Source organism: Corythoichthys intestinalis, chromosome 7, assembly GCF_030265065.1.
Source record: "Corythoichthys intestinalis isolate RoL2023-P3 chromosome 7, ASM3026506v1, whole genome shotgun sequence".
NCBI lineage: Eukaryota > Metazoa > Chordata > Actinopteri > Syngnathiformes > Syngnathidae > Corythoichthys > Corythoichthys intestinalis.
This window is the reverse complement of record NC_080401.1, coordinates 12,086,577-12,110,852: the sequence shown is the minus strand read 5'-3', so window position 1 is coordinate 12,110,852 and position 24,276 is coordinate 12,086,577. Positions and strand designations below refer to the sequence as shown.

Below are 24,276 nucleotides of genomic sequence, written 5' to 3'. Positions count from 1 at the left end.
ATTAACACTGAAGCGAAAATGGACCCCGCAACATGACGATGACTCAAAACATACCAGTAAATCCACCAAGGACTGGTTGAAAAGGAAGAAATGGAGAGTCCTGGAATGGCCGAGTAAAAGCCCAGATCTTAATCCCATTGAGATGCTGTGGGGTGACTTGAAACGGGCTGTAACACCTCAAACATCTCACAGCACAAAGTATTCTTCATTTAGGAGTGGGGGAAACTTTCTTCAGACCAATGTCAAAGACTGGTAGATGGCTACAAAAAGTGTCTCACTGAAGTTATTTCAGCCGAAGGGGGTAACACTAGCTAAATAGGTGGTAGGGTGTCCTAACTTTTACCTCAGTTAGAATATGCATTTTTGTTGATATATTTGGTCTAATGAGTAAAACAATGTTAATTTTTGTCGTTTACCTGCTATTAAATCACTTTCCTTTCCAGTGATAAATTAAAACAAGATCAGACATTGATATGTGAACATTTCTTAATAAAGAACTGAATATTTAATGGGGTGTCCTCATTTCTTCACATGACTGTAAAATGTCACATAGGCATATTATAGTGTAATAAGGATAACACATATACTTTTTATGGTATATATTTTAATAAAAATGTGAAGATCTGCAGTTTTCTTGTTTCTTCAAAATTTTAACCAGTGAACCCCCTCTTCTTCACTACAGACATAAAAATAGTTACATATTAGCATATACTTATTAAATATCCTAAACTTCACTGTGTACTCACCTTTTTCTCTTACAGTATACATAGCTATTGTGCCTGCCTTAATATGGTCGGTAACATGACAGTGAACCATCCACGTTCCAGGATACTGAGGACGCATTTTTACTGTCTACATGGGATGAAGGAAAGATTATATTACTGTAACAGAAGACTATAGCAACAATGAATGTCTAAAGTGCAGTATAGCAGCTTTAGGATAAAGTATGCTCAATAGCTTGCAGGATCAATCAATGACAGCTTCACCTGGAAGGTGGCTGGAAAAAGTTGAAACACATCTGTCGTGTGAGGGCCTCCACTCAGCTGGTGAAATATGAATGTTGGAGATGTTAGTTTACCAATGGTACTTTATGGTAATACAGTTTGTTTTCTATATTTAAATTACCTTATATTCCACACTATGCCCATGCCAGTGTACACCATGTATGTCCACCTCATTACCCATACCCATCAGGTACCAGTAAACCTTGTCCCCCACCTCCATGTTCAAGCCGTTCAGGTTGGCGTAGACAAAACCATTAATGGCTGCATATTCATGCACAGAAAAGAAAAAGTTTGGAAAATTAATGTCATTTAGAAAACATTCATAACAGCATACAGTTAGTAAAGGCACTTTGAATAGGCTTTTCTAACCATGCATTTTGTTGCTCTCTATAAAGTCCTCATCATCCTTCAAGTTTGGTCGTGGGTTCCTAATGTGGGTCCTGATGTTTTCATCTAAATACCTGGTAAATATTGTTTATGAAACCAATAAGCCAACATAATTAAAGTGTTTCATTTGGCAACATAACAAGGAACATATTTTATGGTTAGATTGGGAAGTCCATGGAAATTGAAGATACACCTTCGGTCAGCATTTGCAAACCTTTGCAAGTGAGCCTAGTGGTTGGGAATCACGTTTTCCTAGACTGTTAGATTTTTGGGAGGAAACTTTACTTACCAGCTCTCATTTTCATCAAATACCATCATCAGCAAAGCAAATTCCTCTATTTCTTTCTTCAGGCCCAAACTCCTTGAAATAACATTTCAAAGTACACTTTAGCATACAGTGTAATTTCATTATGTGGACAAAATACTTTACAAAACACTACTGCAGTATATTTACGCAATGACACCACACAAACATTTTGTGTAAAATAAGTTATGAAGTATTATCATTCATACCAAGAAATCAAAATGGAGAAATCCTTACCTAGCCAAACTACGTCGACAGATGACTAAGGGGCCAATCAGACCACTGTATAGGTCCTGGCAGACAGGGAGGTAAAATGTCAGTACGTGAGTGCGTGGGTGTGTGTTGTTATTAAAACCAGGGGTGAAAGTGGCTAGAATTTCTTGCCGGAACTCCCTGACATGAAGGTCGCCATGGAGCCAGATTTTTTTTATTTATTTAATTTTGGGGGGGTGGGGGGTTAGGTCAAATCCCCTAAAATCGCTGAAATTCAAAGAAAACTGCTTTTGGCTCAGTTATAACTATAACATATGCACGCAAAAAATAAATAAATTAATTAAAAAAAACTGCTTTTACACAAGCATTAGGCTACTGCATTACACATACTGCTACAATGCATTGATGAAAAAACTATTTTCATTAAAAATAGTTGTTGTTTTTTTTTCAATGACTTGCAAAATAACAGCTAACGAAACTGCAGTAACCCCAACCTCTATCTCCTAATTTTATTCTGATCAATTTTCTGTTGTATTGCCTTTTTTTTTAATGGCATTAATTCAACATGCTTGTTTTTTTGTTTTTTGCTGTTCCAGAAAACATGTGCCTTTGAACCAATCAGAAGTACCATCATTTTTGGACTATTAGGCGCAACTATAAGCCGCCATCCATCAAATTTGACACGAAAACAACATTTGATCATAGATAAGCCGCACTTGACTATAAGCAGCAGCTGTCCTCACTGTTTTATGGGATATTTACACCAAAGATAGAATAATTTATTTAACAGCGGCATCATAACATTATGAGAAGATCAATTAAACCACCATGAAGCTTTGAACCAATTAGTTGCAAAGCTTCATTGCTTCAAGAAGCTTTATTTGGCTGTCACTGCTCCCATGCGGGAGACAATCAGCCTCTGCTGCCACCTGCTGTCAACACTTTTGTCATACAACATGCCTCCTAGCATGCATTGCAGTGCTACAGATATAACTAGTAATCTAAATTCATGTTCTGTGCCAATTATTTTTTCAGTTACTGTTCCAGATGTTTCATTAATTTCTAGTTATGGAATTTGGTAACACTTTATTTGACAGTGGGACAATAAGACTGTCATAAGACAATCATAATTATCACATGACACTGTCATGAGCATTAATGAATTCTTATAACCGATGTTATTATCATCATCTGCAAATTATCTCACTTTTGAATAGATGTAAAAGACCCAAGCTCGACATAAAAGGAGTTGGTGCTGTGATTTGCCGGATGACACGTAATTACATCTGTCATACGCATTCAGTAATACCCATGATAGTGTCATGTCATAATTATGACGGTCTTATGACACCACTATCAAATAAAGCGTTACCTATTAACCCAAATAAAACAAACCACACTGGACTATAAGCTGCAGGATTCAAAATGATGGAAAAAAGTTGCGACTTTTAGTCCGAAAATGACGGTAACTATTAAGGATGCAACAATACTCGGTTTTATATTGAGCCGGTCGATACGCCCTGTTCGATTCAATACGCAAAAATATTCGATGCAAATGAAAAGCTCCCAAAATGTATTTTCCGAAATTTTTCTTGCGTGTGCTCGCTAATATGCCCGGGGTGCATCGAAAACTGAGGGCTGTGCCTTCTGCCTTGAAAAACTGAGATCCTTTGCGCGAGCAGCCCTCCTCCCCCAAACTGCGTGGAGGGTGGAGCGAAGCACGCTGCATTTGTTTGTGGCTGAGGTAACTGACACGACAACCATGGCTAGCGAGGAAAGACAGAAATTTGAGGAGGCACCTTCAGCGTCGTACAGAATCGCTGTGTGGCAGCATTTTGGGTTTGCCCTATCCCCTCTCGTACATATTTCACAAAGACTGTCTTCCCGAATATTTACAACAAAGTCCTCCAAAACATTGTTACCGACTTGGATGCTACGAACAACCTCACTTGGACAACAGACAGCTGGATGTACATGATGAACAATGAGTGGCAAATTAAAAGCGCTGTACTTCTAACTCGTCCTGTTTATGACAGTCGATTGTCATATGCTGGTGTTGTGCAGTAATGAGCAGACGTGACTTCTGTGGCATTTGCTCACTCGCGTGCACACACTAGATATGATCAAATAGCAAACTAGATGTGCTACGTTAGATCCCATGCCATTGGCTATGTGAGCCCAGAGTGATCATGGGACACGTAGTCCATATACTACATCGATGAATTATAAACCGCCATGACTTAATGGAAGTTAAGCAGGCCAAATCAATCCATACCAGTCACTATAGATAATGCTGCAAATATTGTTAATTCAGTACGTGGCACAGATGGACTCGGACCACAAATAGGATGTTTTGCTCATGTAGTAAACGTAGCTGCTAAGAGCCATAGCAATCAACAGTGTGCCCCACCTCACTTTACAAACAGTAAAGATTGTTCTCAGCACTTTTATACAAAATTTCTTTCTGATCCGTAAGAAGTGAGCACATAAATATTATGCACTAAAATACATGTTTATACTGTATGATGGCAATGTTATTTTTACTTGTTAGCAAAATTTAAAAAAAAAAAAAAAAAAACTCAGAAACAAAAAATACAAGTGTTATCATTTTTTTCCCCAGAGCATTAAATGTATTGAATCGAATTGAAAATCATGTCCCCCGTATCGAAAATCGTACCGAACCATGACTTAACTGTATCATTGCATCCCTAGTAATGGTTTGACATGACTCGTCATTCAGAATACTGCTGCAGCTGATGAGAGCTCCGTGCCGTTCGTGGAATAAATAAATATTGGCGCAAGCTACACAAGCACTTTTTTATGCTTTTTGTTAACACTTATGTAAATCTGACGTTGGTAGATCGTTTTATTCTTAGAGATGAGATGCTGCCGTCACATGTTCGGAATACAAGCACCGTTCCGCCCCGAATCTTTTACTGGAACGGTGTTCCGGACCGTTCCCCCCCACTTTCACCCCTGATTAACATACCTTCACAACGTCCACTGTGGAGTAGTATGCTGACACAGAGCACTCTTCTTGCTCAGCTGTTGGTCCTGTATTCTTTGTAACATACCACTCATAGGTGTGAGTCTCCCCTGTGATGTGATGTCATAGTGGGAAAACTTATTTAGATGATTAATAACGAACATTGAGTATTAATTTGCAAGTTAAGGTTTGGGGGAGGGAGGCTATGAATTGTCTATGTATGACCAACTCAATCAGCTTTTCCATTTCAACTTAAAGAGAGCAAAATCAACAATAAAAAAAATAAATGACTTTTGTTGTTGTGCAGTCGTGATGGCTTTGTTCACCTGGTTTGGTGTGGTAAACATTTGAGTTTTCTGTCTTGACTCCATGGGCGTGAATTGAATACGATCTTGATGCCATATTCTTGAAAACTACCTTTACCTTGTCACCAACGTTAGCATGGATCATAGGACCTGAGAGAATTAGATGCATTGGTAACCAATGAGTGACTCTCTGCAATAATTAGGTCTCAAAGTTTAATATGAGCCTTGAAACACTAGTTTGTAACCAACCCATAATGCCGAGGTGTTCCATGTCAGAACCTCTTTCCATCTGGTTGTTGAACTTTTCATTGGTAAACTGACGGTAAACAACCTTCTTATAACGTGAGCCGATAAAGCCGCCCGACTGGTCAAGGAAGACTGATGCAGGACTGCGGGGAGAAAAAAGGCAGTTATTTGGCCACCAAAAATGTAATACTTTTGCAATTTTATTTTTCATGTTTATATCAAATAAGTATTTTATTTAAATGACCAACATACTGTATTTATGTTAGCGCTTCAGCAGCTTGTTACTTTTCATGAATTGTTTCTGTGATTATGAGCCAGGTGGAGAACGAGCCAAAATATTCCAAAAAAGAATAGCATCCCTTTCAGAAAATGTGCATGAAGGCTGATTGATTAACTAAAGTGTCAAATTAGAATGATCAATTGAGGGCTATAATTTCTTTATACGATAGAGTATATTATAATAATCCACACATAATGCAGATATAACAAGAGTGACAACTTAAAAGAGTTACTAAAATGACATTTAGAAAGTTTGTAGTGATTCGATATGAAATTAGTGTCACCAGAAAATGAATTGCTAAACTTTAATCCTCAGATTTAAAGTGAGTTGCTTTACAAATTTAAACTGATCTTGAATCATTGCATTGTAAAATCTAATATAAACATTATGAATTTAAATCTAATTTATGCCAGTACTTTAGGAAAAGCATACAATCAACCTTTATTTTGACATTTATTCTCGTAGAATTAGTTTTACTTTCTTTCCTCGTACTATTACTTTGAGAATAAAATTCGTATTATAACGTAAGGCTAATGTATCCGAGTAAGCAGCTACGTACTTTACGTGGCACGTTGCCACCTCTGTTAAAATCAACAATATTGAAGGTATCTTGTGTTTTAGAATCTGTTTTACCAATAAGAAAACCCTTAAGATTTTGGCTCATCTACAAGTTATTATCCATAGAATTATCTATAATCTAATGTTTCTTTGTCGCTCCGAGCTAATGTACGTAAAGTGTGTAGCGGTTTACAGTTACATTACTCCTACGTAATAATACTATTTTTTTGCCCGTAACACTAGTACAACTTTAATCTCGTCGTCACCAACCCCACCCCTTTTCTTCATTTGGCCATAATACTCCGTTATAGAATATAAAACCAAGAAGCCAAGAGAAAATGTCTACTAAACCCACTGCGAAGGTATCCGTGTTGTCTCCAAATGGCAACATTGTTCCTACGTTATACATGAAACCAAGGTGTGTCGCAGACAGTGAAGTTTCCACAGTTAATTTTTCAGTTATAAGTGTCCATATGATGGCGCTACAAACGCAGGATTGGCGCATCTTCACTTTTACCAAAGTTTTTAAGAACCCTCGTTTTCAATGCCCAAAATATGTGGACGATAGGCCAAACCGTTGAAAAAGTTCTTTTTGCGAAATACTCTGCTACGTGTGTGTAGACACGGCCTTAATTGCCAAATATACATCTCAGAGATACGTATGAATACAAATATTTTACTGCAGTTTTAAAACTCTTCTGCTAAAATGGGGGGAAAAATATTCAATTCCTTAGATTTTGTATAGACAAAAAAAAGGGGCGAACTGTGTTTGACGACAGGTAGTTGTTACCTTTGCTGACCGCGAAACATTTCAGCTTCCCAAGTACGATTTGGAGAGTAGTCCCAGTCCATCTCCATGGCAGCTATGTAGTAAGTTTTAAAGTGCAACATCGTCTCACCCTGACGCTGCATAAAGCTGCATTTCTGCACTGTGTAATTGGCTCGCATTCCTCCACGATAATTGTTGACCATAGGTGACGCTACTTCAAATTGACCTGGAAAATACACAGGCATGACTAGGTGTTATTTCTGATATTTTTTAAATTCTTTGTGAAGATGGCTATGTGTATCTGCCCTTAAACTGAAACCCTTTCAATTAAGGTAGGAGAATTATTTGGGGTCAGAAAAGTAAAGTTCTTAATATTTATCTTAAACTGGCCGTAAATATGTTTTTATGTAGAGTTGTAATATGGCCTGGCCAATAACCAAATAAATTAAAGAACATTGTACATGGTTATACAGTTTGTCTCTTTTGAAACATAATATGAATGCAGAGACTACCCATGCTATCTGGCTCCATCGTAACAGTGTGTGAGATATGTGGAAAAACTGAAATGGCATCCAGTCTGTTCTGGCGAAAGATGAAGCGGTTGCCATTGAAGTAGAGACTGTTGATATCAGTCTCTGAACCCAGTCCTGACAGGTGCCATGTGACTTTGTCCCCCTTACACATCGTCAAGCCTTGGAGGTTCCCATACACAAATCCATTGATGGCTGAAACAAATTAAGCAAAAGTTTCAAATTGGTGAAAGTACAGTAATGAGAAGTGGCATATTTTTAGTTTTCCATTTAGCAGCTGGAGACTGCAAGATGTGGTTCATTCCTTCTTCATTTAGCAACACAACAAAGCATATCATTAACAAGTGAGCATGTGAATGCGCTTTGTGGAAAGTGCTCCCTGAGCACCACCCCAAGCAAAGTTGTTTCGCCGCCTCTCGACGCTGCTAATGTCAAACATGTTAAAATTCAGATGTGATTGCCTACAATGCATCTTGTTGCTCTCAATAAATCCCTCGTCCTCTTTAACAGTGGCAGCAGCTGTGGCGAAGGCGCGAATGGAGTCATCAAGATACCAGCTCAGATTTTCATCAAAAACTGTGGCCAGCAGGTGGAACTCTTTATTATAGTTCTTCTGTAAGGTGGACAAAAAAAGAAAGAAAACTGAAAACAACATGTAGAGGTACCATTAACTCATTCACTCCCAGCCATTTTCACCGGAGCAAGGCCCTTCGCCCCCGGCCGTTTTACTGGATTTTGACTGATTTTGCAAGGCCCACAGAAAATTCTGTTCTATTGCTATATAAACATGGAACCCACCAAAAGAAAGATTACAGACTCTTCTTTCAGCAGAAAAAAAGTTAGTTCATATCTTTTTCCATTCTTCAGAAATCAGCATTAGAAAATAGCTTAGTGTGGGCAATTGTCCAATTTCTGATGAAAAAACAGAAATTGAGATTTTTGTAAAAGCATACATTTCAAACATAACTTTGACTTTAACACAGCTATTTTTCGCTTTTGTGACATACCAGACATCTGAATAATGTTTTCGCTCTACAAAATAATATAAATAACAAGACAAATAGACATAACATAAACATAACAACGGGGAAGGCTCTCGGCTGCTCCCGGTTGAATGAGGTGGCTCCCAGTAATCTGATGAGTCTGGATCAAGATCGGTCTCACTTTTTTCATCATCTTCATCGTTGGTTTCAACCTCGGGTTCAGGAGTAACACAACGTGAGCTCCGCAGAACACTGGTGGAACCTGACGCTGTTGTGGCCGTCACAGTCTGTCTCATCAAGAAAGATTTTTTTTAGTCCTTCTTTGACGATGGTTTCGTTTTCTTTTCAAAACACTCCTTCAGTGTCGTTTGCCTTTTTTTCCTGATCGTTCTCCACATTTTTCTCAAATTCCCACGATCCCTCCAACTTCCGTTTCCTGACTATTTTTCTTCCTTTCTTGGCCCGAGATAGTTCTTTTATTGCTTTAAAATGAGTTTTGAGCATTGTGCATTGCAGTTTAGGTGCAACAGAACCTAAGAGATGCCTCTTGAAAAAAAAAAAAAAAAAAAACGTAAAAGACGTATAGAAAGAATTAAAAATAGAACGTATTTATACATTTTGGGAGCAAATGAGTCAAGTAATATTAAGTGATATTTCCAATTCCCTGTAAACCCTTCATTAAGGTACCTGTACCCAATCTAAACTTTTGCTTTTTTTTGGGGGGGGGGGTTACCTGGATTCCTTTCTTTAAAGAATTTGGTCGACAGACAAGCATTGGTCCAACCAGTCCAGAGTTTGTGTCTTTTACAGGGTCTACTGCTGAGTAGTACAGGTACGTCAGACAGTCAGCTTCCCCCTGCACCGGTCCAGCACCCACAGGCACAACCCACTCATATGTGTGCATCTTCCCAGGTGTGACCAGAGCAGCAGGAGGAGGAGTCACTGTCCCTGTATATACATACACAGTATCACTGTGTTATTTATAGCTCCCAGCAACTATACACGCAATGGCTTTTGTCATTTTAGATGATAATACATCACTTACTTTGTTCATGTTTTAATTCCCTTAATTTTTTGGCCGTGTAAGACTCTAAATAAGCATAAAAGACAGAATACAGTCAGAACAAACATGAAACACATGAAATGAAAAGAGCTGTTCAAAATACATGACAATTTTTTTAACCTTCTAGTTCATTGTGATAAAGCGTTCCATCTTGTTCAATACTGTACTCTACGCCATGCGGCTGTATGGAGTAAGGCCGACTGGCCTTGTTCTTAAAGACCACCTTTATAGTGTCCTTCTCTTCAGCTCGCAGTACGGGACCTGTAAGACAATTAAAATTGAAGTTTCTGAGCTTTAGAAGTGGATTAAATATAATCTGGTCATGGTGACAAAGGGGTACATTTCCAGTAAAAAGTCATTTTTGGAGAACTTTAAAGCAGAGCACTCATTGAAAGTGGCACCAAAGTGTTTTTTTTTTTTTTTTTTTTAAGAGCCTTAGATGCCAGTTTACTAGGTTTGTATGTCAGCTTGCTTTGAATATGCCCAGAATGTCGTTTTTTTTAAGCGGTTTTAATTGTTTTGGGGGGAGGAGCTCTTCTGCTGACATGGGTTCTTACGATTCTGACGCACTGGGGGGTTTGAGTCGATCAAGAACCAGGCAAATAGGCCACCTTTTGCTAGCAGGCAAGCAGAGCAGCCGTTAGGGCAAACAGTGGCGGAGGGGGGAAAAAAAGTAAAAAAAGACAAGAACTGGTCATGCGACAAAAGTATTGTATTTAGCCACAGGAAATGCACGTCTATAGTATGTATTTGAAATACTGCATTATTTGTATACAGTATGCTTTGTGCGGCGCAGTTAAGAACCAGGAAGTGACAACCTCCAGACAGCTTTTCTCAGTGCTCAGAACTCCTGATATTATTGGGTATATAGGAAAAACGAAGAGAGACATTACTTGCATAATATGGCAAGGTGTGACGTCAAACCATGCGCAATTTTAAAACCATTTGCGGAACGAATTCACTTGCAAACACAATTCCAATTTAATATTTAAAAAAAAAAAAAAAAAAAAATTTAAACTAAAATACGGACAACACACTTCTACCATGGCACACTTTCGAACTCCTATGCATAAAACCATAGACTTCATAATATATTGACGGGACACGGGGCCGATTAATATGGGGCCTATCTCCGTCAAAGCTAATGGAGTGGAATCACAGACAAGGAGCTTTTTACGTTGAAAATTCTTGTGAATAAATGCTTAAATCCCTGAATACTATATAGATATGGACGTAAAGCAGTCTCGATTCTTGGTTAAAAAAAAAAAAAATTTTTTTTTTAAACGTGCAGTTAGCATTTATTTCAAGTAAATATGTTGAATGTGCTGCTAGTCTTTAAGCCACTGTGGAGCCGCCTTATCATCACAAAGAGCTTTTTACGTTTAAAATTCTTGTAGATGAATGCTTAAACCCCTGAATTCTTTATAGATATGGACGTAAAACACTCCTGATTCTTTGTTTAGAGAGCAAAGTACCGGGCAATTTGCATTTATTTTACGTAAATATGTTGAATGTGCTGCTAGTCTTTAAGCCACTGTGGCGCCGCCTTATCATCACAAAGCTTTTTACGTTGAAAACTTGTGAATAAATGCTTAAATCCTTGAATTATTCATAGATACGAACGTAAAACAATCTCTATTCTTGGTAAAACGCAAAAAAAAACTAGCAGTTAACATTTATCTTACATAAATATTGCGAATTATGACGCCAGTACCAGAGCAGTTAATTTCTTCCATTGATTTTTTCACGTTTCAAAATGCATGCATTGTACGAAAAATATAATAATTACCTTGAATCCTCAAACAAATCACTCCAGTTTATACGAGTTACAGCTTTCGCTCTTTTTTAACCTAAATCCGGCATTGGATCGCTGCATGTGTTTGAGAATAACTGCGACTAACCCCGACTGAAGCGGAGTGTAGGACGGCACCCTACTTGAAGGCTTGGCGCAGTGTCTGGGGACTATGTCCCGTCAATATCATTATGAAGTCTATGATAAAACAGTTCAAAATATTAGAACATGACTTTAGTGCCTCTTTAAAATCAATGAAATGCAGAATGATAACAATTGCTATGGCCGGTATGCGATTACAATAGTACACATGTGTATTTGTGTATTTGTGAAGACTACTGCCAAATAGTGAATATTTCAATCCAAAGACTGTGTACATTTTGTATTAGATAGCTCATTATATGCTGTTTTTTTGCAGTGAAGGTGGGTGAATATTCAGTTTAGTGTTGAGTTACTTTGCTGTAGAAACCAACCATTTAATTCCAGACACATATACATTATTTGTCATGATTCATCTGGTAACGAATACGCCTAAATTACCCAGAATCCCAAGGTGTTGCTCTTCAGGACTGCGTAGCATCTTGGTCAGAAAGGAGCTATCTGTGTATTCCACATAGCGAACCTTCTTGTATCGACTTCCAATACGATTCCGACCTCTTGTCACAAACATATCTGCCTCACTACACAAAAATACACAAGCTTGAACTCTCCCACACATGAACGGCATGTGTGTGTGTTAATCAACCTGTCTGTTGGAAGTATAGGAGCATAATCCCAGATTTCTTCCTCCGCAGCAATAAAGAACTCTCTGAGCTGCCCATGTGGACGGGGTTTGTGGACATTGGGAAAACACTTTCTGATCTCAAATATGGCCTGCATACCACCTTCATAGACAAATATGCACAAAAGCAAAAGTAAGTCAGTTGAGTGATATCATTGTTGACTAAAATAATACAGCGAGTAGAATAAGCAAAAGGATCTGGCAAAAGGTCAGGGGGAAAAAAGAGCCCACCCATCAGATGATCGTTAACAGTACACGTCAGCAGCCAGTGTCCAGGGTTGTCTGCTACCATGTCAGCTGTGGCGCTCGAGCCTGGGAAAAGACTGATTGTGTCTGTGTGGTGATTCTCACTAGTCAGGATCTGTCCATGGAAATGAACTGAATGCATGTCCACCTGCCAGGGAGAAAAGAGTGACATCTTAAGATGTGTTGGAATTCCTCTAAATCATATGTGTCTAAACTATTCCATAAAAGGCCAGAGTTGGTTCAGGTTTTCATTTCAATTGATCAAGACGAGACCTCTTCACCGATCTGGTGTCTTACAAGGGTAATCATATGATTGCAGTCGGGTGCTGCTCATTTCAGAAAAAGAAAAAAAAAAAACATACTTGGTTGAACGCTCTGTGCTGCAGGGGGGGGGAGTTATGGGGGTGCTGTGGGTGGGACTGCACACGGGCCTCTAAGGCAGTCTTTTTCAACCGCAGCACCCTAGTGTGAGATTGCCAGGTGTGCCGCGAGACATTATCGAACATCATATTTTTGCTTTTTAAGGTGTCGGCCGGAGTTACAGTAAGAATGAAGGAGTAGGTAGAAATTTTCGGTCGTGTGCAGATGAGTGAGGTATTGATCATGTCGTGTTCAAGAAGTGCCCGGATTTCTAGCCATCTGCCACCTTTCTTTCTGTGACAATGTGGACCCAAGCACTTCTACTGTACATCATTTGATTAGTCAGACATGTCCAAAGTCCAGCCCGGGGGCCAAATGCGGCCCGTGGTCAAATTTCATCCGGCCCCCAGCCCCTGTCATAAAATCAATAACATCTGGCCCGCACACAGACTTAATTGGTCTGCAGTACTGCCACCAGCATATGAAGTAGCTTACACACTAAATGCTGCTCCTCATTTACCCTCTAAAAGGCAGCAGCACTCTAAGCAACATTACCCCATGTGACCCTTTACTCCCAATTTTCTAAAATGGCGACAATCAACAAAAAAAGTTGACTGCGAAAGGCCGACGCTTCAAGGATAGGTGGAAATTGGACTATTTCTTCACTAGAATAGGCAACAACTGTGTCTGCCTCATTTGCAAAGAGACAGTCGCTGTTTTTAAAGAGTTCAATGCGAGGCGATATTACCAAACAAGACACGCTGATATCTACGACAAGATTACAGGGAAGATACGCAGCGAGAAATTGAAGCAACTTGAAGATAGTTTAATTTCACAGCAGCAGTATTTCACAAGAGCCCGAGAGTCGAAAGAGAACGCCACAAGGCTAGTTGCGAGATTGTTGAAATTATTACTTTAAAAAAATAATGAAGCAAATGTGACATACAGAATGGCTTGCTAAAATTTGCTTAAATATATTATTATACGTAAAGGTAGTCAGCCAAGGTTGGCCCCCCACATTTTTAACACACCAAATCTGGCCCCCTTTGCAAAAAGTTTGGACGCCCCTGGATTAGACTCATCAAGTGTTAATATACACGAAAGTCTCCTTTCCATTTTATCCATATGTGACGACTGTCAATCCTCCACCTGTGTTTTATTCCAGTAGATGATGATGTATTACCTCATTGCCTAAACCAATCATATGCCAATGGATCTTGCTCCCTTGGCACATACTCAGTCCAGGTAGGTTACCATACAGAAATCCATTTATACCTGCAAAACATTATGTACGATTTGAAAACCTGTATGCTAGGTGGTATCTGTATAGGAATTACACCATCTTCTCACCATGCATCTTGTTACTTTCAATGAAATCTTCATCCTCTTTCAGGCCTCTGGCAGGGTTTGTTATATGTGTCCTGATGTTCTCATCTAGGTACCAGCTGAAGTTTTCATCCGACACCAAAAATATCAGAGCATACCTGTACTCTGCTGCACCAACTCCATGCACATCCAGAGTTCCTACACAAAGGGTTACATTACACCATTTAATTTTTTCTATCAGCAATTGTTTCCAAATAAACAAAAAAAAAATGCTATAAGCGAAGACAAGTAAACACCTAGTAAACATTAATTGACCTTCAAGTGACATATGGTTGCTCAAATTACAGTACCGTAATTTCCGGACTACAAGCCGCTACTTTTTTCCCCTAATTTTGGGTACTGCGGCGTGTGCAATGACGCGGCATATTTTTGTATTTTTCTGACAGCCGCCAGGGGCGCTCGAGCATGGAATGTGGGAGTGAGACACGTGGAATATATGTGTGGAGGAAGACGCTAGTTTGCACTATTACCGGTAGTTTAACTTTGTGCGTTGTGCATCCGCCTTTGTGCATGAGTAGAATTGGCATACCTGCATCATGGAAAATGCTCGAAGAAATTAAATTGGCCATCCGAGTTGTATGGGAAGCATTGATGACGAGCGGCGAGAGATCGTTTTGCCAAGACTCGCCGCATGCATAGAGCAACTTTTCACAGGTTTGCCGGGGGAGCCTGGCAGCATGAAGCGCTGTGAAAGAGTCCGCCATCACCAACGGGTTTCGAAGGGGCCATTCTGCTGCGTGACGAGGAGGACAGCACGAGCTAGGAGTGAATTTGCCTCATTATGGGAGACATTGAAGGCGACAGCGAAGGAGAGACTGAGTAGGTGCGTGGCGAAGTGGATCTGAGCGTCTTCATATCCGACACTGAGGGTGAAGACTTCCATGGTTTGAATGCACCGGAGGAAGATGAAGATTGCTAACAAAGACTTATGTTTTTATTAACCAGCACAATTAGTGCTGCACCACCATGCTGATGCTATGTAACTTCCGGCCGCTGCTATATAACTGCCGTGTTTGCCGGCGCTGTTTGGAACAAAAAGTTAAGGTGTGTTATTAAAATTTTGAAAACTGTATATTTCTTTGTCAATGTCTCATGTTACTAAGTGGGCACACGCGGCTTATAGGCAGGAGAGGCTTATGTATGTACAAAATGGTTTTTCCTTTAAAAATGTACTGGGTGAGGCTTGTAATCAGAGGCGCCTAATAGTCCAGAAATTACGGTATATAAATCTTTGACACTGAAGAAAATAGTAGTTAAATCCAAGCAGGAGCATCGCTTGCAAGCACAGCTATTACTGAAACAACTGTGATATCAGCTTTACTCACATACATAAACACAAGTAGACAGGGGTAAAGATTATAGCTAAAAATTTTTAAAATCGGCACACTCTTTGTCGTCACTCTACCAGTCTGCATTGCCTTAGTCTTTAATTTTCAAGCAAAATCTGTGTATTAAAAGACTAAGTTATAACTGGTGTGTAAACAGTATTAATTAATGGAACAATGTGGTTCTTGTGAGGTCACGAGTACAAGTACAGAAAATCTGGGATACTCGCATTAGATTGGCTAAATTAGTATTGCCATTTAGAAAATGACGGAGGTCAATTCTGTAGAAAAAAAATAAAAATAAAAAGTATTTGAAAGGTAATTTATGATGGAGGTACTGTCTGCTTCTTTTAAAGATGTGACAGCTGTATCGCCAGAATTTTATTTATTTATTTATTTAATTAACTAAATAAAAGTGTACTGAATCCCAGAAAACTGAAAAGTAGAAATGGCTAAAAATAAAATGGCTAAAGGTTTCTATTGGTAATGTCTGGTAAATTTGATGCATGTGTCACACTACAATGCAAAACTATGAAATATTATGTAGAGACTTGTAGGCAGCATGTGTTGGAATCCTTATCTTAATTATTATTGTTAAAAATAAATGTGCTCTTTTCTGTTCAGGATTGCAAGATGACTGGAATCTATTTTGAAATCAGTCTTTTTTTATAGTCACTCTGACAGCATTCTATATTTAGATTGATCAATGAACGTGAAATGTTTGTAACGTGGCAAGAGTACCTAAGAGAACCAATCGAACTATTGGAAGAACATGAAAATTCTGTAAAGAAAGGTATCATTTTAAAACAATGAGTATCGTATACATTTGTCCAGTACCTTTCCTACAGATAACAAGAGGTCCTATTAGTCCCGAGTTTATATCTTTTGGAGTTAAAACATGAGAGTGGTAGAATCTGGTCAGGCAGTTGCTCTCTGTTGGTTTTGGGCTGTGGGAATGTGGCAGGGTCCACATGTAAGTGACTGTTGTACCAGGAGCCACTGAGTCGTCTCTCTTCATCTCAGATGTGGTACCATCTGGGTACAATGCTCCTAAAGAAAAAAAACTCAAACTCAAAGACTAAAAGATCTGACAGGTGTATGCTTCGACTCAGTTTGACAACAAATCATTCATTACTTACCCTCGCTACCTTTGCTGTAGTTTAGCCCATGAGGATGGATGCTGTAGGGTCTGGACGCCATGTTCTTTAGGTGGACAATCAAAGTGTCTCCTTCCTCAGCCATCAGCCGGGGTCCCAGGTAGCCCAACCAGGCTGGTTTAATGACCTCTGTTGTGTACGTTGCATCACTAAACTGCTTATAAATAGCCTTCTTGTAAGTAGAGCCGATTCGCTGGGGGCCTTTCTTAAGAAAGACAGCAGCTTCTCTGCAGGGAGACCCAAGAGCACAGAAACAGTGATTGACCATTCAGTAGACCTCGCTGCACAATGTTTGGTAGCATGGTCTCCGAAAGATTACACAACACTGTAAATGAATAGCGCGCTTTCTAATAGGGGCTACTTGTGACCTCCAACAACAGTAAACAGGGTCATGTTTGTTAACTGCAGGTTCATGGGATACAGACTTCTCTCTCAATTTGTTCTAATACGGTGTATGAACTTCTTCGCAGAAAGGTTGACAGCTGGGCTAGGCTTGGCCAAGCAAGAAATGCACACTTTAATTAATAGGATGACTTTTGGTACCAGACAGAATTGGAGCTGATGGGAAAACTACTAGTGCTCTGCTAACCCAAAACAATGCTAATTAGTTAGTTAGCCTCGTCTAGTGAATGGAGCACAAACTGGATTGCTCAAATCCTATTCCTCACGCTCTGGTCTGAACTTCAACCTTTGTCGTCCATTCCTCATGTCAGAATGTTTCCTCAACAACAGTCAAGGCTTGTCATACAGCCACCTGATAGACAGAGACTACAAGAGGTGGGTTTCTTGAGAGCGATGAGCCTCTGAATTCAAACCTTTGCTTCACCCTTTCCCTCCGCGCTTTGTCCCCTCAGAGACATGGGATGGGTAGCTGGGTAAGCACTTCCTGTCAGCTGCTGCCCACGCTCTCGATGATGCACCCATCCCTTCTCCCCCATTCTTCAAACCTTTGAAGGTATCTTGAGCAGGGGTATCCAACTCCGATCCTCGAGAGCCCCTATCCAGCTTGTTTTCCATGTCTCCCTCCTCCAAAACACCCGACTCAAATAACCAGGATTGTTATCAGGCTCCTGCATTGCTTGCTGATGAGCTGATCATTTGATTCATGTGTGTTCAAGGAGGGAGACATGGAAAACAAGCTGGATAGGGGCTTTCGAGAACTGGAGTGAGACAAACCTGGTCTAGAGATTTGGCTGTTTTTCTGCGTGTTCTCTTTCCCAAACTTTAGAATTATCAGGGAGATATGCTGACCAGTTGCCCACATAGTCACTAACCATCTAACTAAAGAGAGAGAAAAAAAAACAAACAACTTGTATGTCAGGCCGTACGAAAATCGCAATTACGTTCTGGTTAGTGATGTAACGAGGTGCGCCGAGCCTTAAAAGCGTGTGTTGAGTAATGAAGGGATGTTTCTTAGTAGCGCGTACCAAAGCTCGCTTCATTTAGGGGAGGTTCCAAAAACGAAGTCCAAAGCCTCGCTGCCCAGCCGGACCACGTGATTGCTTCAGGGAGTTCTTTAGATTTTGCCGCGCGCTTTGAATGCTCGCTGAAGTATACTAAGACCTCAGGCTACATTCAAAATTAGGGTTTTTGAAGGAGCATTGCGATCAGGTGAGAATTTGGATAGTTCGGAGAGTGAAAGGTGTAGGAGTGAGTAAAGAAGTAGTGCAGTAGTTAATAGGATGGAGCCAGCAAGAAAGAGGACGTCCTTTGTGTTGAAAAAAACTTGTTTTTGAATAAAACAATGAAAATCCCCACCATCCTGTTCCTGCAGCTACATCAATGTTCAATTTACACAAGCCTAATCTGTGCCCTTTTTCAGATTACACAACCACGCTTGCTGTCCTCTCCCTGATTACGCACATGCCATTTTCAGAGAAAACATTGCACAACCTGCCATATTATGATAATATTATTTGAATAATTTTCCCATATACACTAAATATAGAAAAAAATACTTTTATTTCATGAGTGATGATGTACTATATGTGGCCACTCCTCCTACTGGACCGAAAAGTTCATACGTTTATATGCATAATTTGTGGTACGTTTATTTTTGGAGCGCCGCTTCGCGCTGTTGACCTACAGGAGACATCACCATATTATGTTTTGGGGTTTTTTTTACTGTGAGGTACTGTTTGCGTGTACGAGTGTGGTTTCTGTTTTGTATATTTTTGTTTTTTACTTTTTGATTCAGGGGGTACTGTCCCTTCATACATTATGATCACACAGGTTATGAGTTTGACGCCATTGCTGAAGATGTATGCCAAATTTAACTTCTGCGACTGGAAAACAATGAAAAGAATGTTGAAGAAAAATATATATACGAATGTGATAATCTACAGGGGGGCAAATAAGTATTTAGTCACCCACTAATTGTACAACTTCTCCCACTTGAAAATATTAGAGAGGCCTGTAATTGTCAACATGGGTAAACCTCAACCATTAGAGACAAAATGTGGGGGAAAAAAAAAACACAGAAAATCGCATTGTTTGAGTTTTAAAGAATTTATTTCCAAATCATGGTGGAAAATAAGTATTTGGTCAATACCAAAAGTTCATCTCAATACTTTGTTATGTACCCTTTGTTGACAATAACGGAGGCCAAATGTTTACTGTAACTCTTCACAAGCTTTTCACACACTGTTGCTGATATTTTGGCCCATTCCTCCATGCAGATCTCATATAGAGCAGGGATGTTTTGGGGCTGTCGTTGGGCAACACGGACATCAATTCCCTCCACAGATTTTCTATGGGGTTGAGATCTGGAGACTAGCTAGGCCACTCCAGGACCTTGAAATGCTTCTTACGAAGCCACTCCTTTTTTGCCCTGGCTGTGTGTTTGGGATCATTGTCATGCTGAAAGACCCAGCCACGTCTCATCTTCAGTGCCCTTGCTGATGGAAGGAGATTTTCACTCAAAATCTCTCTATACATGGCCCCATTCATTCTTTCCTTTACACAGATCAGACGTCCTGGTCCCTTTGCAGAAAAACAGACCCAAAGCATTATGTTTCCATCCCAATGCTTCACAGTGGGTATGTTGCAATTCAGTATTCTTTTTCCTCCAAAAACGAGAACCTATGTTTCTACCAAAAAGTTGTATTTGGGTTTCATCTGACCATAACACATTCTCCCAGTCCTCTTCTGGATCATCCAAATGCTCTCTAGTGAACCGTAGACGGGCCTGGACGTGTACTTTCTCCAGCAGGGGGACACGTCTGGCAGTGCAGGATTAGAGTCTCTGGCGGCGCATTGTGCTACTGATAGTAGCCTTTGGTACTGTGGTCCCAGGTCTCTGTAGGTCATTCACTAGGTCCCCCGTGTGGATCTGGGATTTTTGCTCCCCGTTCTTGTTATCATTTTGACGCCACGGGGTGAGGAGGGAGTTGAAAGTCCGTGTTGCCAAACGACAGCCCCACAACATCACTGCTCTAGAGGAGATCTGCATGGAGGAATGGGCCAAAATACCAGCAACAGTGTGTGAAAAGCTTGTGTAGAGTTACAGAAAACGTTTGGCCTCCATTATTGCCAACAAAGGGTACATAACAAAGTATTGAGATTAACTTTTGGTATTGACCAAATACTTATTTTCCACCATGATTTGCAAATAAAGTATTTAAAAATCAAACAGTGATTTTCTGTTTTTTTTTTTTCCCACATTCTGTCCCTCATGGTTGAGGTTTACCCATGTTGACAATTACAGGCCTCTCTAATATTTTCAAGTGGGAGAACTTGCACAATTAGTGGTTGACTAAATACATATTTGCCAAACTGTATGTGCATTGAGGATTTGGTCAGACAATATTTTGCAAAATAATTCCTTCCCAACAGACACACACACAAAAATCAACAAAACAATCATGTGGTTGGGAGACAACTGACTGTGATTATACACTTAGCCAGTAGGTTGTACCATGCACACATGAAGTTTCGAGAAATGAACCCTTTCTCGAACCAATTGGCTCAAGTGGTTCAAGGCCTCATGAGGCTTCATCTCACCATCGCTAGTTCTGGCCAATTAACTGAAATCAGTGGTGATTTTGAGTAGCCTCATGGTCTAAAGTTGGCCCACATGGAATCTCGAGAAAAGGGAAATGGAATATAGTCACGCATTCCAAGCTAAAGAGGCTGGGCTAACGCTCTGTTTAAATTAGGTTGACCAAACGTCTTCTTTTGCCGGACATGTCCACTTTTCACATCCTGTCCGGCGCATCCGCTGGGGTTTTATAAATTCTTGACAATGTCTGGTTTTCATTATTTTTCACAAGACCAATTAGCGTGTGTTGAAATTGAATGATGCTTTGCACAGAATGCTACAGCACAGTGCTGCCTGTGACGTATTCCCAGAGAGCATGCTCAGATGCTGAGACTTTTATTACTATTAATACGTATATAATCAAATGCTCACGTACCCAAAAGAGTAATAAAGACAGAAATACCTTTGTTCTACTTTGGATACAAATTTGTCAATTCTATTCACATACAAAGCTTCGTCACGACAGGAGCTCACATGCTGTCGGCATGTAGACTTGCTATACTTACATTTCAGCCACTGTTGATTTCTGATGGAGCTTTGTACTGGTGTGATATTTAAAATCCCGTTGTGGTGTCGCATTGTAGCACTGCCAATGATTGTAAACTTTTATAGCAGTGTTTGATTTTGCCTCGGCTACCGGTGCTCGCTTTTAAGGTAGCTGTCAATGAGCATAGCCGCGCTAGTCATTATGGGAAATGTAGTTTTAAACTGCTGCGTTTGGAAACATGCTGGTTGAATCGTTTGTCAGTTTATTTTGGTTATTGTTTGCATGCGTGCGACAATTGTCGTAATAGTAATTTATGAAAATATTTGCCTACTTATAGCCTACTGTGTGTGCATTGACTGGACTACATTTCCATGGGTCTGCATGATTTTATTATTATTTATTTATTTATTTATTTATTTTAATAGTTTTTGCGTTTTTATTTTTCAATTATTTTTAGGATTAATAAAGCCTGTTGAGTAAACTCAAAGGATTTGAATTTTGTGTTTTTGGCTACATACCATGTGGCTAATTTTCGTTTATAAAAGTGATTTTTTTTTTTTTTATGCAGATGGAGGAGGCACACTTTAGATATATTAAAGTAATCTTTGAGCAAACTTCGAGGAAAAAACAATTATCTCGAGGTCGGGCCGAGTGTCCTCTTTTTTGGCAATAAAAATATGGTCACTCTATTTAAATAGAGTTGATTTTGGTGGCCGTTTGTGAAAATATATGAATATGGTATAAAATGAAATAAAAACAACCTTTCAATACAACACTGCACTGCTATCTCAAAGACCATTACTTTTATCAGCCATGCAGTGGCCTACAGTTTATATCACGAAGACGAATGCCGCCACAGTTTTACCAATCATAACTATATCATACGGGAAAAGTTAACACTCACTCATCTTCCTGGATAGTGCGATTCTGTATGAGGTTCATCCCACTCGGCGCATAGTTCCAATTAACTTCATCTATCCTGAGAAAGTATTCTCTCCTTACTCCATGAATACATACTGATGCACAACTCAGCAGAACTAAAACTAAAACTGGATGAGGCATTTCCACACAGTAGTTTTAACTTCTGACAGACTGTCAATCAGTCCAACTCATTGACTTGTTAGGTCCACTTGGTCTTTATGCTTGCCTGTCCTGACTGCTGGCAATCAATCAATAACGACTTGAGGGTTCACTGACCAACCACCAGCATGAACCCACCCACCCTTACCCCCTACTTGCATAAGACCGGAATAATAGTGGACCTGATGTTAGTGCTCGCAGAATTGTACTTTGTAATGAAAATGAACCAAAAGCTTCAACTCAATAGGCAATAGCGTTGTTAGAACAATGTGAATTTAGCAAATAATGATAATTATAGCCTGCTTTAAACTTTTTGTGATAACAGTGATGCAGAAAACAACTGTGGGAAGCGTACAAGCGTTTATTTAATACAAAAAAAAAAACAAAAAAAAAACACGCGATCGCGTAAAAGTGGAAATTACAAAAGTGGTCCATGACAGCCTGTTGACGGGGCTCAGTAATACTAACTCGTGGGTAACTAAAGCCCCCTTTCACATACGCCGAAACACTCTCGGGATTTAAACGGGCAGCCTTGTATGTGAAAGCAATTTCCCGGATCGTCTGACACGGAGATTACGTGAACGTTTCACGGGTTTCGTCTTAGTATAATGTCCGTGGAATGTCCCGGGACGAGGCGTATGTGAAAGCAAGCGTTAAATTAAATGGCTGATGACGTAAATATCATCGATTGTCACTTCTTCTTTCTCGCAGTAAGACAAAAAGCGGTTAACAAACATCGCAATAGGGTTAGGGTTAGGGTTTAGGGTATTATTGCTTGTTGCTTATTAATATAGAAAGCTGGATATAGCTAAATTAAACTGAAAATATAACGAAATTATATTGCTACTGGATCGCAGAACCGAGGAAGAGAGTCAATGGCCCATCTTTGGAAATGTGTGATTCATTTTGTTGCAGATGTTAGGTCCGCAACTGCGGAAACAAGGTTGTACCTCAAAGCAGAAAACAACAGAGGGAAGCATTCAAGGGTTTATTAAATATAACAAAAATACACACGATCGCGGAAAAGGGGGAATAACACAATGGGTCTGTGACAGTAGGTCGAGGAGATCAATATATGCACTCAAATACCAGCACAAAGTAGGGGGATTTCAAAACAAGGGCGGCAGAGGTGTTGAATGGCACGCAGCAAGTTAATATCTTGGCACCCTTCTCTTGGTTCGCCTGGGCTTAAATACAGTCTTGATGAGCTTGAATTGGCTGCAGTTACGACATCAGGAACGCTCCCACAACCGGCTGTGTAATAAAACACGATTTGACCAACATTGCTATAGCCCATTCCGACCAAAAATCACTTCAAATTTGGGTTATAAAATCGTGCCAGCAGCCCTCCCCGCACAGAGAGCGCCAGTGGCTAACTCAAGACAAGTCTGTGAAAGTGTCCAACCCGCGTCATTCTCTGCACATCTCTAGATGCGTGAAAGCCGTGAAATGAGTGAAACCCGTGTCACCTTACACGGGAATTTAATGGGTTATGTTTGTGAAAGGGGCTTAAGGCGATAGGCAGAGCGCCAAAAAGACAAAATAAAACACTCAAATACCTGCACAAGGTAGATGTTACAAACGAAAGTAGCAGACGAACAAAAACCCCACACAGGGGCGAAACAAGTAAATGCAACGAGACTAGAGTACGAAGTGTCAAATTGCAATCAGGAAGAAAATATCTCGGCGCCCTTCTCTTGGATAGCCTACTTTTATATTCTACTGTTGATGAGCTGGGATCGGCTGCAGGTGCGAATCCGGAACGTTCCCACAGCCGGCTCTGTAACAAAACAAAATGTGACAAGCAGAAGAATGTGAGTTTTCTTGGAGCTAATTCACTTTCTACTACACACACTCAGTCTCCCTTTCTCCAGGTGAGTTTCAAATTGTATATCGGAATGTCCGTGACTAAGTGCGGCCCCTTTGAGAGACGCTTGGGACTTGTGGGCTGTGACGTAGCGGGAAGCGAGCGAGTAGAGTGAGTTATTTATTGTT

General features: G+C 39.9%; 1 protein-coding gene across 1 annotated transcript; it reads right to left on the bottom strand.

Moving 5' to 3' along the window:
• Positions 1 to 482: 482 nt before the first annotated feature.
• cp (ceruloplasmin) lies at positions 483 to 22,353 on the bottom strand. The gene is made up of 24 exons (XM_057842217.1): positions 22,106 to 22,353; positions 16,658 to 16,902; positions 16,356 to 16,568; positions 14,158 to 14,331; positions 13,991 to 14,082; positions 12,433 to 12,595; positions 12,166 to 12,304; positions 11,961 to 12,100; positions 9,749 to 9,889; positions 9,611 to 9,655; positions 9,299 to 9,513; positions 8,048 to 8,195; positions 7,565 to 7,777; positions 7,074 to 7,278; positions 5,449 to 5,588; positions 5,221 to 5,349; positions 4,898 to 5,004; positions 1,933 to 1,988; positions 1,681 to 1,752; positions 1,374 to 1,465; positions 1,126 to 1,265; positions 987 to 1,043; positions 747 to 852; positions 483 to 676 (listed from the first exon to the last, which is right to left on the bottom strand). The coding sequence occupies exons 1-24, from the start codon at positions 22,261 to 22,263 to the stop codon at positions 651 to 653; spliced, it is 3,216 nt and encodes a 1,071-aa protein (XP_057698200.1). The 5' UTR covers positions 22,264 to 22,353; the 3' UTR covers positions 483 to 650.
• Between the last annotated feature and the right edge of the window lie 1,923 nt (positions 22,354 to 24,276).